This window comes from Sturnus vulgaris, chromosome 5, assembly GCF_052056855.1.
Source record: "Sturnus vulgaris isolate bStuVul1 chromosome 5, bStuVul1.hap1, whole genome shotgun sequence".
In the NCBI taxonomy this organism is placed as follows: domain Eukaryota; kingdom Metazoa; phylum Chordata; class Aves; order Passeriformes; family Sturnidae; genus Sturnus; species Sturnus vulgaris.
Genome location: NC_142247.1, coordinates 55,215,124 through 55,232,591, shown reverse-complemented (window position 1 = coordinate 55,232,591; position 17,468 = coordinate 55,215,124). Strand labels below are relative to the sequence as shown.

General features: G+C 37.2%; 1 protein-coding gene across 5 annotated transcripts; it reads right to left on the bottom strand.

The window, feature by feature from the left end:
* Positions 1-375: 375 nt before the first annotated feature.
* HDAC10 (histone deacetylase 10) lies at positions 376-16,679 on the bottom strand. Of its 5 annotated transcripts, none has more exons than XM_014877751.2 (21): positions 16,329-16,679; positions 15,891-15,963; positions 14,912-15,046; positions 14,501-14,597; positions 13,748-13,845; positions 13,567-13,671; positions 13,301-13,369; positions 12,531-12,657; positions 11,989-12,054; positions 11,575-11,634; positions 11,124-11,213; positions 9,775-9,881; positions 8,095-8,162; positions 7,348-7,612; positions 6,679-6,769; positions 5,257-5,342; positions 4,721-4,774; positions 4,025-4,109; positions 3,397-3,582; positions 1,465-1,624; positions 376-768 (listed from the first exon to the last, which is right to left on the bottom strand). In XM_014877751.2, exons 2-21 carry the CDS (start codon positions 15,953-15,955, stop codon positions 743-745), a joined length of 2,040 nt encoding a protein of 679 aa, XP_014733237.1. In that variant the 5' UTR covers positions 15,956-15,963; positions 16,329-16,679; the 3' UTR covers positions 376-742. The 5 variants fall into 5 exon arrangements, 4 of the variants coding, with proteins under 4 accessions (XP_014733237.1, XP_014733241.1, XP_014733240.1 ...); XM_014877755.2 differs by having other exon boundaries at positions 14,497-14,597; positions 16,329-16,622; XM_014877754.2 differs by having other exon boundaries at positions 15,895-15,963; positions 16,329-16,546.
* Positions 16,680-17,468: the final 789 nt, after the last annotated feature.

Here is a 17,468-nt window from a genome sequence, read left to right as displayed (position 1 = left end):
AGAAATGCTTTTTCATTGAAAATGCTGAGTTAAAAAAAAAAGGGAGGGGAGGAGGCGTTTAGGGGAGAGAGTGCAAGAGGGGAGAATAGCGAAATCTCCTGTTAGGAAACGTATGTCCTGTTAGGAAAAATGCTGAAACTAAAGTTTGGCCACTGGCCACTTTGCAATTTAAATACCTTTCTGAACTTCAAAGGTCCGTTTAAAGAAATTCTAAACTGAAACAGAACATCTTCATGTTCTTCAGCTCTTTGCGAAAAATCTTTCACATAGCTATTATTTTCTTTTGAAAGAGAATTTAATTTCAAAATGTTCAAGATGGGTATCATTTCATCTTCAGCAATATCTGAAAACCAAAACAAATGAGGAGAGAAGCACTGTAATTAAAAAAGATTATTTATTCCATATGATATAAAGTTGAACCCAGTAGGAACACCAGTATAAACATAATTTGAAGGGTCTGAAATCAAAAGGTCAAATTATTGAAGTCACAATAACAAAAAAGTGCTCTTGAAAATGATCCCTAAATCATACCTGGAACACTACAAAATAAGGCATATCTAGGCTATTGTCTTGGGATGTTTAATTTTGAGAATTTACATGATGTGGCCTTAGGCCACTACTAAGTCTCTGGAGATTTGGAGTTCTTATTTATTAGACAGACAATTTATGCTTGAAAAGAAGGCAGAGTGAAGTCCTCATATTTTCCTTTTCTTCTTCTTTGTAAAATGACTCTGAAGTGAAATCAATTTCTTGAAATCCCCTCCTTCACTAAAAAAACAGCAATAACAAAACCAGTTATTAATCAAGCTCATACCACAATTCCTGACTGCAACAAGAGTATTTTTATTGGAAGCAGACCCCTGGTATTGAGCATTTCTTCTGAAAGAGAGAATGGTATTTTCTTTTAGAGATGCCCACAATCATAATTGCCTTTTTTTGTTGAAAAACAGAAGTCGTTCAGCAAAGAAACATTTCTAGACAAGAACGCTTGAAAACATACCTACCTGCCTGGCCTGATTCCTGTACAGATGGAATGCCTGATCTTTAGTTCTTTGTGACTGTACTTACAGCATGACTAATCATTATTGAATTATTTGTGGACAAGTCAAACATAAAAATATCACCTGTTCTGGCACTATATTCAGAAAACACATTAGCAATCAGAGACAGGGCACACCTTGCTACCCATTCTTTAAGCATGTATTTTGGTAATTTCATTCCAAAATTTTGGAGTAACAGTATTCTAAGTCCCAAGAGTATAGTTGTTATGCTATGAAATTTGGTGCTTTCTGGCTCAAGTGACAGAATTAGAAGAATTCAGAGTTTCACCAGTTTCACATTAGATCAGTCTGCCCCAACTGACTTTAAATGTCCCACTGACTTACACAACACAGCTGTATTTACAGATAATCTTTTCAGAAACTTACTGTGTATAAGAGTTAAAGATAAAATCAGACAACTTACCTGAACACTGAAGCATTTTCCATTCCTGCTGAAACTGCCCTCTTAATGCTTTTATTTTATTTACTTTTTCTTGGGTAGGAGGTACGTAGATTCCAAAGGAAGGTGTAGAAGCACCCACCAATGCTTTGGCTACATTTTGCATTAAACTTATCTCTGTGTCCTGATTAGGAAGAAAAAATACCCCTGTGAACCAAGCTCTCTTTGTTTCAGTGATACATGAAATATTTTAAAGCAAGCTTTTATAATTAAATTGCTAGCATTAGTAGCAAGAATGAGCAACCTCACATTTTCAAATAGAGGCTTTTCCTGAAAAACGTGAATTAATTTTTATCTGTTGTAAAACTTGTTTCTTTCAAATGGAGAAAGAATTGCACTTTTCCTTTTATGACTGAAAAGAAATAATGCTGGGTTAAGGACAGTATATTATGAGGTTAAGCATGGAGCTTGCTTACTTCATGCATCACATACTTTCTATGAGTGGAAAACAGTAATATATTTTGCTTATTCAATAAATTTACTTTTGGACTTCTCACAGTTTAAATCAATATCATTTCCCTGCAGAAATTGTATTTGAAATGTTGATACTATATGAAGATTATATTTGGAAGACTGTAACACTATTTTGTTTTTAAGAGATAGAAGCATTTTTTCAAGTATTCTAAAAAGCCATGCACATGCATTAGAAAATCATGATCCTCTTACGGAGCTACCTGCAGAGTACTAATATAAAAGTATCAATCTTTTTATTAAACATATATGCCTAATATTCTTTTATTGTCGAGTTTAAACTTCAGCATATCGGTAATTCTCTCAGTTTCATAATCCTAATTAGTAGTGTGCAAATACGTTATTTATGGATACTGCATACCAATGTATAAATTATTTTAGCTTAGACAATTTATGTATCAGCATTGTAAATTAAAGCAAATAACATTTGAGAAAACTACAGAATAAATTATATGCCAAAATCCACGTAACTGGCAGCTTAAGGAATAGCATGGCAGTAATTGGATATTTGATGGTGGAACAGATTAGAATAAGCATACATGAAAAATTTTTTGTTGTTTCTCATTGAAGAAGGCGGCGCAAATGTAATCAAAAGTTACTGTTTCATAGATCACACTGAGAATCAGTGTTATTCACAACCACAGGATGCTGGAGAGGACAAGAGCGTAAACTGAGTTCTTTATGTGATTAGACAAATTCATGAAAGACACACTCACACTGACACTGATCAATGCTCTGGATACAGTCTCTAACTCCTAAATTTAGGCATCCTTCATGTGGTAGCATATAGAAAAAGTTAGCCTAGGAAAAGTCCCTGTATTTTTTATTTTCTTTCCAACACTCTTTACCCGAAACCCAAAGCTGGGATACTCTGGTTTTCAATTATGTATTATCCCAATTAAGTTCACTTGAAGGATATGTACCCTTCTGATTTATGTTCTGCAGGCTGGAAGTCATGTGTGACAAAGTATAGCACCAGGGAGAGGAGAGTAAATTTAGCGGTCTGTTATGAACAGGACAACGGGCTGCTTTCAGTCACATTTGATGGAAAGAGCCCAGATGATTTAACAGACAGGAAATGCCTCTTTTCAGGAGACAACTGAGCTGTGGATCCCAGATAGAAATGGAAGTTGTGGCAAACTGACAGAACATCTATGGTCCACAGACATAACGATGGACTTGTGTTCATGCCTTGGTTTCTCCATTGTGTAGGCTGCGACAACTGCCTACACCTCGGTGTGCAGCTGTGCCTTGTCTTGTTCTCAAGACTGCCCAAGTTTCTTTCTGTCTGTGCTGTGAACTCACAAAGGGGTACCAAAGACAGGTTAAATACAGCCAGTATTCTCTACTGTGCAGCTTGAAGCAGTTCATACCAGCAGCTCTGCCAGACACTTTGAAGTATCACGGCTTAGCACCACTTCTTACCTCAATCACAGCAAAAATTCGAGACTCAGCTAATCCTTGTAGTAAAGCAACAAGCAGAGAAATCCCACTTATTTCAAGGCTCCTGTTTGGTCCAACAGCTATTACTGTTAAGTTTGGTTGGTAACTATATGCTACAGGAAGAATGAATCCAACTAGAGCAGAAAAGAAATCATTTCCTTCAGCATCCTTTAACAAGAACAACAAATTGGTTAGCACAAATGTAAAACCCCAAATTCCCAGATATAAAACAAAACAGAAAGGTGACTCTCAAAAAGCTTTTGATTGTCTAAGGAAACAGGATACTGATCTATTTCCCCAGCAATGTTTATATTAAACATGCAGGATTATTCATCTTTTCCTTAGCATCTTTACAGTGTAACTCTGCCGTGCTCAAGATGAACTGCAGTAACTACGGAAGGTTTCCTCAAACCTATGCATTCTAATACACTCTAAAGCGCTCTGAAAGAGTAGTACCCTGGCAAGGACAAAAAAAGGAAAAGTTTTCAAAGGTCCAAAGTGGAATAAGGGGTGTAATTCTTAATGTAATTTTATAAATTTCTAAATATATTCCATTATTTCTGTTAAAAAAAAATTTCTCCTATGCTGTTTCCAGAAAGTAATATCTTACCTCTTTCCAGTTTAGAGAAATACAGTGTTTGCAACTGGTCTTTCCAGACTGTTCTTTCTCACAGATGTTTATGATAAGCATTTTTCTGCAAATAAAAACCTCACTTGAGAATTTAACTAATTATTTCCCAATGGTATAAAAATGGGATATTTTCTTTCATCATTCTTTAAATACAAATTTATAATACCAGAGCAAATAACTATTTGCATTAGTACATTCCAAAATGTAAACAATTAGAACTAAAATCCTTTTTATGGTATTTTTAAAAAGATGATTAAAGACTATTGGCAAATTACTTTTTAGGAAAAGGGGAGATGAAAAGAATTATATATAAGAAGACTTTCAATAATGAACTCTGCATCAGCACTATGTGCCTCCTGCAGTTCTAGAGAGAGGACTTATTAATTAATAATTGCCCTATTTATTACATTGTATTTTCAACAGCAATCTAAATTTCAATTAATACAGAGGGATTATACTTTAAAACTACCACCAAATGCACGAAATAGCATTTCGGGGAATAATTTTTCTTTTAAGATGCATTTGGGGATGTTTTGTATTATGTCTCAAGCTAAACTTAATAAATGTCAGCTCATGACTGATTCCTTAGTACAGATTTCATCACACATACAGACACTTAATGAACATTTAGAAAGTGCTTGGGACTGTACTCCCTAATGTAAAGGGAGACCTCACCCATCTTCTGTGTTTGGTATCATCTCCATGTCTCCAACAAATACACAAAGCACTCTGCAGGAAACAATAATTTACATACATTTACAAGTCTTTTTTCTTTCAGTTAATGCAATTTGTATAGAAGTTTGCATGTAGATTAAAAGCATTAGAAAGGATGTATACTGAACTTGGTCTATTAAAAGTAGAAATAAAACACATTTAGGACAGCTCAAGGGAACCCCACTTCTTCCATGAAATACTGGGAGGGAAAACAAAAATCAATAAATTGTCCCCAAGCCAAAACCAACTGAAATCTGACAAAGAAGGTGTAGGCTAGCACAGCATCATCCTTACAAATATTTTGCCTTTGGAAAGGCAAAAGGTTGTTTCTGGTGTATACACTGTTACCTGGATTACATGTTGAAAATGCTATTTGTGTGGGCATGCTATTTGTTTTAAAATCAAGGTTTCACGGGCAATTTGCCATATTTGCCACACTTAGTATTTGGTTTTAACATGTTGTCAAAGGCTTCTAAATGCAAAACGTACAAATTTACCTTTGAAATCCAAAACGAACAGAGTGTCTTAGTGCAACAGCAGTAGAAAGAGCAGCTGTGGGTGATGCTGTAATTCCATTACACACCTACAAAATACATTTTTCATTCAGAAAAAATGCTGCAAAAGATCACATCATTTTTAAAGTGTAACAGCTTGTATTAATTAATTTTCTACAGAAAGGCCATATTTGATTATTATGCCATAAACTGCACTATTATTTCAAAAGTATGATGCTATACCGAAGGCAACTGTAAAAATGCTTTGCCAGGGGAAGGCCATGTTTACTGGGTCTCTAGATAGTCTGCAAACTATGCAGAAAAATACACCCTGTGAAAAGGAGGTTGCTCCTGAATATTCTGACTCTTCCTTTAGGCAAGCTATTCTTTACTGGAAAATACAATTGCTGTATTACTCAGTCAACCCTTCAGTGTTCATCTGTGGTGTGTGCTTTGAACTCTACACAAAAGCTAAGCAAAAAGATGTTTCCCCTGCTCCTTCCTCCTCTTTGTCAGCACAAAAAGTTAGCTTACATCTGCAACTCATTAGAAGTTCTACTTCTTTCTACTAGTAACCATTTTTAAAAACCTATTTATAGGCTCTCCTGGAGTTGTATGCAGTTTATAATGTCAGAAATTTGTCCCTAGGATCTTCATATGTCACTTCCAAGAGAAAGATGTCTTAGAAGAAAGAGGCCATTGTGGTAGTTACTCTTCCTTGCAGGCCTGGTACCTTAAAGAGAGCTTTTCACTCAAAGAAAGTGAGTGAAAGTGACTTATTACGATGTAATATTTTTAACTTGTTTTCAGTTCTTCTTCTATGCTCATCCAAGTTTTCACACATAAATATGAAGATGCACCCTCTAAGCCTGCCCTCTCTTTATTCCTGACCCTGCAAGAACCAAAATACTGAACTAGAACTACTCTGTCCAGAATCACAGCATACAGCAGAGCTGTTGAAAACACCACTAGAGTATGTGTGTGCATGCATATGTAAGTCAAAATTTACTGTGTAAACTCTGCACATTGAGACACGGAAAGTATTGATATTTCTTCAGATTTCTTGCTGTTTCTTGATACAGCAACTTCTGCTCCCCTTAACTGGAAGACTTAATGCCTGGCTCCCTGTAAGTCTGAGAGTAATGAGGAGGTTCTTAGGGACTCATTCTGTGACTACCTACAGAAAGTCGGGACAGTGAGTTGCCCAAAGATAATTAGAAAGATAGATTGGGGTTAACGGCTATCCCTGAATAGTCGTTTTCTCATCTTGCATGCTCACTGTCATAGCTAAACACATTCTTGCTGAGATTAGTGGACTTGGGAGATAAATAGTAACTAGTATCTGGACAACAATATAATAGAAGAAAAAAATCAGAGGAATACAAAGCCACTCCTACCCCCAAGACCAAGGCAATATATTATTACCTCCTTCTTAAGTATTCTATCTAGGATTACAAACAAACTGCCAAGGGAGAGCAAAGTTTTGTCCTCTTTCACAAGGTCTGCATAAAAGCCACTGTAAGATAAATCATATGAAGAAAAATTAGGTTAGATGCAATACTGTCTTTGAAGAGGACACTGATAAAGTGCTTTGCAGTTAGTATTAATGGGGTACATTTTGTATAGGTGCTACACATTGATTCTCAGAAACCTGCTCTACCAGGAAGATGACAACACCAGTGCCTGACAGTCTTCAGCTCTCTAAACCTGTCTCCATTCTGCACTGGAAAGAAAATAAAAATGTCTGATGATATTCAGGAAACAGAGTTCTATCAAAAATTAGATGAAGACAAGACAAAACATTGAGGTTCTCAAATCAGAGCAGTTTGGTATTTTTTCCAGCTAAAAAGTTCGCATTAGCTGTCCTATCTCGATTGAAAGAGCTATAGAGAAAAAGTATTCTGATTATTTCTTTAAAGGATTTCACGCTATGAGTGCTATACAACACCAATGTCTTTATTTATAAAGGAAGAAATTCTGGCTGTAACTGAGTAGACTAAGGCCAAAAAGATGACCATGGCAAACACAGAGCTAGATGACAGTCTGTATAGAGACCTCTCATCCTCTGTGGAAAATAAAATAAATAGGACCAACCTGACAAGAGCTTTTATTTCAGTTTTGTCCATTTCCTTCATCAGCTGAACATGTTCAGGGAGAAAATGCTCAGAACCTTCACAGCCAATTGTTGCTGTTTTGATGGGAGGCACTGGAAACAAAATATTTTTCATGTGCAATTCCAAAAAACTGTCTACTTTGACAGTGTTGTTAGTTATCTCAGATTCATGTTCTGTGGAGGGATGTGAATTAGCCTTCTTTAGGAAGTGTGATTTGGTGCTCAAATTTTGTAAAAATGATGTATCTAGAGAAAAAGAAAGGAAAGTTTCACAGGTATTAGTTTCTAAGTAATGTGTTAATACTTGGATGTATTTATTCACAAAATAGAATACATCTGTATTCATAGTATGCATATTTACTCCCATGCACTAGCTACAATGTTCCCTGACACAGATGTTATTTTTTCAATGCTACTACATTTGTTTTAATCTAGTGAAAGGTCATTTATTGTAATAAAGCTTATGCCCATATTTTTGACACAGAAAACAGCATCCTCAAACAAAGATATCAAAGTGCTATTTTTTGGCATGGTATTTGCCAGCTTCAGAAAGTTCTTTTCAGACCAGCTGAAGACATGACCTCGAATGAAGTCTCACTGCTTCATCAGTCACTTGATGAATAACTGCTTGTTCAATTAGTTGAATCCACTGGTATTAATTTTAATAATTTTCAATTTCTGTATAAATCCATTTATCAACAATATTTGCTTGAATGAACAGAAACTACCTTCATAAGCCAACCATTTCCAGTAGGGTTTATGTGCTGCTCTCACATTTTGAATAGATTCAATGGCACTAAAAAATAAACCAGGATTAACAGTATCAGTAATAATGAAAATCATAAGAGGAATCATAATTTACCTCAACAAAAAAACCAAAAAACCAAAAAAACCCACAAATCAAAAACTCCAACTGAAAATAAACAAACTTTGATCTCTTAAAATAATGCAAAACAGAATGAGGGTCAATGGGCATATTGCTTGAAAAGATTAGAGTCAAAAAAGAAAAGTGAAGAACACATAAAGCATGTACACACATTTACATGTTGAGTGAAATCCCAACCCTACTGTTGGAGGAAGCATACCTGTATGAATTGAGGGAAAATTTCTCTGTCTGTCAATGTCTTGCCAAGGGATTAAATTTAGATTAAAGATTTAATTAGACTGACTCAAAATCAAGACAATCAGTTCAGGAACTAGGTAAATCACATACCCTGCTATTCTTTGTGTTGAAGTCTCCTTTTTATTATCACTGGTATTTGCAGCACTATGGGCAAACAGTCCCATTGCATTAGCTATCACACAAACATAATTCAGATCGTATTAAATCCAGAAGAAATTCCATGTATTTCCAGATTATTTGTAAGGTGTTCAGGAGCTGGACTGACATATTGGATAAGTACATAATCACCTCTCTATGACATAGGATGATAGCAATCTGAGATACCGCAGCTGGTAGAGAAGAAAAAGAGGACAAAGAGCACAAAGGGTGCTTATGTGACGTGCTAGGAGCAAAATAACCAGTTTTGCTCCATCAGTTTACCAAGTGCAACTCAGGCCACATATATCCACACTGTTTCCCTGACTGATGCAAGCTCTGAGTTTTAACTAACACAGCCAACTGGGAGGTGTTGCCACCAAAGCGCATGAGGAGTATTTCTGCTAGAAAAAGCACAGGACAACTACTTAGCTGGGAGAAAGATGGCGGACAGAACACGGAAATGTGGAGGACATAGTGCAGACAGGTAGAGAGAGACACTCTTTAGATGTGGGACTGATTCAGGCCCAAGGTTCAGAATGCTTACTAGGTCACATTCCACCACTGTACAAACACAGTGTCTCTAAAAAGAAGTTAGACTTGAAATTTAATTATCTTGGTACAGCTCTACATGGTCAAGTGCTTTTGCACCGCAGGCCTTGATGCTCCAAATTCCAGACACACAAGTATTCATCAAGACTGGCTCTGCACAGCATCAACTCTCACTGATGAGAGAAAGGTTTCCCCCAACTACCGGTGTACTACAGAGACTGAAGTGGCTCTGGGGTCTGAAGCACTAATCCTTGCGGTTGCATACATTTCCAAATACTGGCTATAGCTAGCTGGTATTATCTTGATTACAGCAGGATTATCTAAACCCTGAGTGAGATGGATTTCTATACGATAACGAGGCCTAAGGATACAATGGTTTATGCTATAAGATCTCACAACTTGCAATAATTTCAGAAACAAAAGTATGTAAAACCATACCTTGGTTGACTTTTTTAAAAATGCAAGTTATCCAAAGTAGAAAATAATATATTATAAACAACTATATTAAAACCTTACTTTGGTAAAATGTTCAAAGCATGCATGTTTTTAGTCTCTTTAAAAAACACATTAGTTGTTCTAAAATTCTTTATATGCTTACCTTAGACAAGGTGCCATTTCTCCAGTTATCTGAGGTACAGGATCTCCGAGCAAAGTTTTTACAGTCATGCACACTGATTCACCCAATGATTTCAAGTGGTATCCACCCTAAAAAGTATTTTGTGTCAACTAAGGGACAAGTACTTTTAACATCTCTCTGAATGCCAACATACAAAATAAACAATCCTTTTGAAATATATCTGTATTCATAGAAACAGAAGATGATATGCAAGTATATCTAAGTCAATGATTTTTCAATATGAAAACAGTAAGTTAGTGGCCACCTGCTGAACTTCACTGGCATCTCATGATTGAACTCACTTTGTCATAGTTCAAGTAAATTCAGAAATCAGTCATTACTTTGCCATAAAAACACATGCCTTTTCCATTCCCATCTACAACATGCCATATTCAAGAATCCTTAAGGAAGATTCCTTAGAAGGCAAATGCTATCATCGTCCTCTAAAATGGCTGTACAAGAGAAATCTACCACAGCCTGACACATTTAAGATGTGGTTGCCTAAGAGTTTAGCAGAATTTGTAGAAAAAGATGGCTTCAAGACTGCTAGGTGACATGCAGGAAGCCATATATCCCCTACGGAGCAGTCACACCATCTGTGGTAGGAGTGAATGCTTATTTGTACTTCAGCTAACAGACAAAAATATCTGTGATAACCTGCTAGAGAGAAGGACGACAGAAGAAAGGTCATGCAAAACAAGAGGTCAAGTGAATCCATTAATATACAGTTCAGTCTTGAAGACCTTGTTGGCAGTAGTATTTCCACACACAGTGTATTTCCATACACTGCGTATTTTTCTAATACGCAGCAGAAATAGGGAGTTGGTCTAGATTTCAAAAGGAGAAAAAATTTTAATTGCTTTAAAAAAGAATATAAAAGAGCTCCTAAAGAGCCTGCATACAGTCATTAAATCAAAAGAGAGGGAATTTTCTAAGTGCTCCATTACTAAGTAAGAGTATATTTTAAAGGTTTTATAAAGTCTCCTGGAGTAAGATACTTGTGAAAACATTGGTAATACAGCCTGTTCACTAAATACATTTTAATGAGTTTGGGACTGTCAAGAGCAGAAAACTAATCACTGTTCACAAGAACTGAAAAGATTTGTGAAAGATATGTTTTTTTCAATGATGAGCATACAGCTCCTTTGTTTCAAAACTGAAGTGTAAGAGTGCTGTCAAATCTTAGCCATTTTTGCATTCCTGGTACCCGAAAGAAAGATAAAAGTAAGAAATTACTTTATTAAGAAGTTTTACTTCCTAGCTTCTAGTTTACCCTAAATGGCTGTAATACAAAGACCTTTCCCCTGGGAGTACATTTCAGAAGTCTTTACCTCTAGGATGACACACAGCTTTCCATTAGCTAACTGCATCAGGAAATGGGTAAGGTGAGCAAAAACCTCAGGAGTGGCATTCATCTGACCCTAAACCAAAGAAAAAATTTTATGAGATGATACCTTGATTCAAAAACACTGGTAAGAAACCCAAACAAACAATGTGAAGTATCCAAGTTTGAGATGGAACTCTAGAACACTTGCCTCTCATTATATCACACACAATGCTGAACCAACTGCATTTAAGAAAGGTGAAAAAAACCAACACAGTAATTTTTCTTTGCGTGTCTTTTTGTAATGTTTAATGAACTTGGGTCAGCCTAAAGACTCAAGCAGGTATTTTTAGCTTGATCAAAGTGAACTGCACTTAGCAATCGCAGGACATTAGAACAGCAGGAATATTTTCCTAATTGATTCATGACTGACAACACAAGGACCACAAGTTACTTACTTCAGGGTCACCAATTCCAGAATCGTATCCAGAGGAGACAATAACCAGTTCAGGATCAAACTGTTATAAAACAGAGACACCTGTAGCACATATTCATGTCCTATTTTCAATTTTGTATGGGATTTCAACTGTACCACGATTGTTATTTCAATTAGAATATGAACACAAATAAGGATTCTTCTTGAACACATTACCCTTTTATACTATTTTTGTTTCTGGAGAAGTTGCAGATGATTACATCGAATATTTAAAAGCTAAAATTCCATAAATACTATTCAATTGACCAGGGCAACGTCATACTAGCAGAATAAATGTATTAACTGTGCTACTGGCAATTACTGAATTTCTGTAAAATATTCAATGGTATCTGCTTAAGAAACACTTAGGAAGTACTCTCTGGCAGTAAAAAATTACCTCAAAAGCCATCGGAAGCAACACATGGAAAAATGCAGCAAGGTAATCTGAATTCCCCATCCCAACCTGAAAAATATGAGAAACACTGGTCATGTTTTCCAGTTAGAATGACAAATTTTCTAAGGTTCTTCAAGCCTTTAGGGAAAGATAGGAAAAGATGAGGGAACCTTAAGAAGTACAGTAAAAAACTCTCTATTTAAGTAAAGTGCATAAGTATCTACCATCTTTAATCTTAATGAGCTTCAGTTTTCTGCTAAACAAGGATGGATGTAATCATCTCCTGAAACAGCTTTTGATTTGATGACTAAGCAAGATATTAAAGTAAAAATGAGTGTGTAAATTTTTATCTCCCTTTTATTTTTCAAACATTATCACATTCTGAGACATATTTTTCCAGCAGACATTCCCCTAACAGGAAGGATATACACCGTGTAAGACATTTGTCAAGCAAGTGAAGCAGTGCACTTACTCAGAAAGTGTCACATAAAGGATGAGATACAAAGCTATTGCACTTGCTTTGTTGTGCTGTAAACAATATTTACCTTATTCCAAGGCAAATTTATGTTAAAACCTTTTCCTCTTCCCAGACCCACAGCATCATAATTGGATTCTTTGAGTGATGGCCAGAATTCCTGATGTTCATAGCGATGCCAAGAAAAGTACAAAACACTGAAAAAAAAAAAAATCCAATTTGACAAAAAGATTGTGAAAATTACTGTATACCCTGAACGTGGTGAATCCATTGCCTGAAAGCAAGAAAATAAAACTAACGTATCCTTTCTATTTAGTTCCTTAACGGACTTATACTGTGAAAACTGGTATAGTAGGTCCTATGCCAAAATTAACCTAAAAATTAACATGCTAAAAATGTCCTGTAAGCATGCACTCCATACAGATCAAATACAAGGAATTTTCAGAACAGCAGACTTGTTTCTAGAACCTACTTGTATTGCTTCTCCAAAAAAAATATTAAGCTCATGTATTTTATCCAACTACTACTTGAAGACTTTAACTGGGAGAGTCATGAACAGAGAACAGATGTACTACCCGAGTAGTGGCAAACAAGGTAATCATACTGCTTATTTTGTTTTTCTTTAAAATATTCTTTGAAGACTTATATTTATATTCTTTAAAGATTTACATTTTATTTTGATTTAGGTATTTCCTTCTATTTTATAACAAATGAAAAACAGAGACACTAAAATACCAAGGTGAGACTCTAGTTTTAGAAGTTTAAGAAATCTTATTCTCTACAAAGGCAAGCAATCTTTAAACAGCTGACATTACAGAAGAAAAAAAAAATCCATCAAACCTTGGATCTTCTTCAAATATATATTGGGTTCCTTGCCCATGGTGCACATCCCAGTCAACAATTAGGATTCTGTATAGATCAGTAAAAGAAAACATTCAGAAGACGAGCCACAGCATCTTAATCTACAGAAGGTATACATGAAAAATGTTTTTCTGAACCAAAAGAAACATGTCACCCAGAAAGCTCTAGACATTAATCTAAACTAGTACAATGTCAAACTGTTGTTTACATATAAAAAGCTTCTCTAGAGTCAACCATGCACTTACCTCTGTAGGCCATATTTCAGTTTTGCATATTCTGCTGCAATAGCAACGTTGTTGAATAAACAGAAACCGTTAGCTGCATTTCTCTGGCTGTGGTGACCTGGAGGTCTGAACCAAAATTTTATAAATTACTCAGAACAAACGAAATTCTGCTAAGTGAAAACTTCCTCCCGTATTTTGTTACCTGACTAACGCCATTCCATTGCGCACTTTTCCTGACATCACAGCGTCCACCAGCTGCAAAGTTGCTCCTACTGCTAGTCTGGCACAGCGGTAAGTGCTCTGAGAAAGAGAAACTCATCAGCTTAAACAAGGCACGTGTGGCATGCTTTAGCATCCCAACAGCAAATTGTCTTAACATAATTCTACCCCACTGAAGCTATAAGAACATAATTCCACTGAAGCTATAGAACTTTACAACACAGGCTCCAATATGCTTTCCCATTTGATTACTAGTGATCACCATAATCTTTATAAGGATGTTCTCTGTGGAGCAGTTACAAAATGTGAGATGGATGTATTGAGTGGAATAACATGGCATCTTCGAAAAAAATGAATGAAACCCTACAGAAACGTAACACAAAAGACTTCCTCTCCATTTCATGGCACAACATTTAAGAACAATTGTTACCAAACTGCGATTTGCAGGCCACTAATGGTCTACAGTGACATTACGTGGTAAAAATAGAGCTAAAATTTGAGTAGTGCATTATATTGGTGTGATACAATTACAAAATAGATGACAGGACACTTGAGCAACTTAAATTACAGCATTATACTAAACTAGGAACAGATAATGATAATATAATAAATAAATGTGAGACAACGTCAGTAGCAAAAAATGTATTTTTAATCTTCTCCTTAGAAAAATGCCACTCAGGTGCAGTAACACAAATAGTTGTAAGTCCCAATAGAGGAAGCATTTTAACTTACACACCGGATGAAAGAAAAAAGCATCGTAATTTTCAGAGACCCTTTTCAACTCCTCCTCATTCATTGTCTGAGTGCTTTTTGCCACTTCCAAGTGCTCTAAACTGCAGGGGAAAGAGAGATTAACACAGGACTTAAATAAGCAACTATAAATATTTTTTAGAAGTTTGCTTGTATTCCTATGTATAAATCAGCATTCATTGCTTAAGACCCACAGACTGAGAATGTAGATTTAGTGGAATAGCAAATCCCTAATTCAGCACCTATGCCATACTCAACATTGTGACACATTTTCCATTGAAATTAATGGAAGACGTTGAATTTTGGAACACTCTTTTCAAATGGATCAAAATGTAATCTGGAGATACAAGATCTATTGTTTCATTGAATTCATCTGAATGAAAGTTAAGCTTCAGACCTGTGAACCAGCAGGATTTCCTCCTCAGTTCCTTCTCTGGCAGGCACATGAACACATCTTTCCACAAGATGGTAACTTCTAAGCTGCTCATAGGAGGATGAAAGTCTTTCTGGCACTTCAATATCACAAATGGGGCTAAAAATAAGCAATCATTATATTACTATAATACGACAGCAGCACAGGTTACTAATATACTTCATAAAGCCTTGCTTTTAACTCTCAATTTTAAGAAAATTCATTACTCAAAAAAAAAGATACATGAGAGTAAAAATGGAAAAAAAATCTTTAAGTATTTTCTGTTTTGAACTGAGGCAGAAATTGATTCTAAAATATGTAAGCAAAAACAAATCTTAAAAAACCCAAATAATCAGTACAATAGCATCATTTTTTGTTTCCTCTCTCACTGGTAAAAGTTGCAATACTTAACTACAAACACGGGAATGCTACAATTAAAATCTGTAGGTTACAATGAAGGTGAACAGAGGAGAAGCAGGTTTGGGAGAGAAGACAACAATGCACTGTTACTCTTAACACTGCAAAGGAATTCCTCTATTATGCATATTTGAGTAATATACCAATTTCTAACTGAATGTAATTGACATGTTTCAGCTGAGTGAGTATATCTACATACTTTTCCAAGGTCAACGATACTTGAGCTTTATAAACAATTTAATTAGCTGAAAACACATTATTTAGGGGGCTACTCAAATGCCTCATCCTAACACCTCTTGTTAAGGCGTCCCAGACAGGATGCCTGCAGCTTCTCAAATCCAGTTTAAGATAATCATTACAGTATCTAGACATGAATTGTGAATAAAATAATTTTTTCCTCCTAAAGGAAAGACTTTCTATTTACTAGGAAATGACAGGAAGTATCACCAGACACTTCCTATTACATTTACAAAAATGCATTTATTTTGGTACTGCTCTCACGAGTCCCAATAAGAATCTATTAATAAAAATAACAGAAGTGACTTACTCACTCCAAAGCAGTTTGTGAGTGGTCATCTCCGCATCATAAATCAGCGCTGTTCCTGAAGCCATTGCTACAACTGAGCAGATCAAAAACCCCAAGACACATATTTCACATCAGAAGTAAACTTAAATCAGTTACTATTACACTAAGTAGTGAGAATAAAAGCACAGAGCATACCTGCTTGCATGCCAGTTTTGTACTTTAGACTTCGTACTTACAGAACGAAATCAAAGAAAACATTAAGGTCTCAGATTCTGACAAAACTGCACCCACCGACCTTGGGCGAGGGCAGGCAGGATTCACAGTGACCGAGAGCTGGGCGCGGGCGTTTCGGGTGCGGGGGGGATCCGCAGCTCCCCAAGCCCCGGGCCCGGCCGGGCCGTTCCAGCAGCGGAGGCTCCGGGCACAGGCCGCCTCCTCCGTCCCTCCACACGCACTTACCTGTAAGGCGAGACCAAGGAGCTGCGGGGAGAACTTGGCCTACAAAGCCACGAAGTAGGAACAACGGGATTTCACGCGCAGAACAGTTACAGGAACCTGTCTGGTTTAAAACTTTATCGGTCTTTCAAAAACCCCAGAGAGACACTGAAGAGAGATAAAGAAGCCGACGGGCAGACAGCGGATGCGAGCGCACTGCCGGCCGCGGGGCCGCGTACCATGGGCCCCGGGCGCGCTCCGTTCCACCTCTCGCCTCCCGCGCAGCCTGGGAGCCCTCAGCGCAGCCTGGCGGGCCCCGGCACAGCCCGGCAGCCTCGCACAGAACCTCCCCGGTCCCGTGCCCGGCCGACGCCTTCCGAGGGCGGGGAGGCGGGGAGGCGGCGCGTCCCGGGCCTGGCTGTGGGCGTGCCGGGCGGGCGATTTGAATGGCGCTGCGGGAGCGCTGGCGCCGTGCTGCCGAGCCGAGCCGAGCCGGAAGGGTTTCAGCGTGGTACTGGCCCAGGAGCAAACCAACCCACAGCCCCGGCTGTGTGGCATCCTCTGACATAATGAAAAATAAAGTAAGAACCTGGACTAAAGGGATGACTCCTCCATTGGCACAGAGTGACGAGGCCCGGGTGGGCCCAGGCGCTGATGCCTCTCCGATGTCCGAGGGTGTACACGTGTGTGTACACAGCTGCTTCGATTATTGAACGCTTTTTTCATCGGTGTCTACTAGTTTCCCGGTTCATGGTAGAAAGTGATGGAACAGCTGTCATCACATTCAATAACCTGATAAAAACCTGAACTTTTGGGGAATGTATCCGAAACCCAGGTGTGAATTTTAGAAATCTACTGCCCATAAGCTTTCCCCGTATTTGTTTCAAGAAAATATAATAATAGACACTGTATTATTGAAGTAGTTTCTAATTTATGCATTACTACCTGTTACTGTGTTTATGACACACTTTTATAAAACTAAAATCAAATTCTGTCCATCTTCACGTAGTCTTTAATGTCAGTGTATTGCACTGACCAGGAGGATGCTAATCATGTGCCTACTGTATTTTTTTTAAATATTTTGACTCCATTAGTTCCCCGCAGACCATTTGGAGAACAAGTAAATTTTATAAATTAACTTTTGTAATGTGTCTGAAAATGAAA

Coding starts and splice junctions, on each gene's coding strand:
- HDAC10 (XM_014877751.2), bottom strand. CDS start 15,955: ATGGCTTCAGGAACAGCGCTGATTTATGATGCGGAGATGACCACTCAC. Junction 13,846..14,500: donor ATGCTTTTTTCTTTCATCCG/GTGTGTAAGTTA, acceptor TCTCTTTCTCAG/AGCACTTACCGCTGTGCCAG. Junction 13,370..13,566: donor CTGAAATATGGCCTACAGAG/GTAAGTGCATGG, acceptor TGATCTATACAG/AATCCTAATTGTTGACTGGG.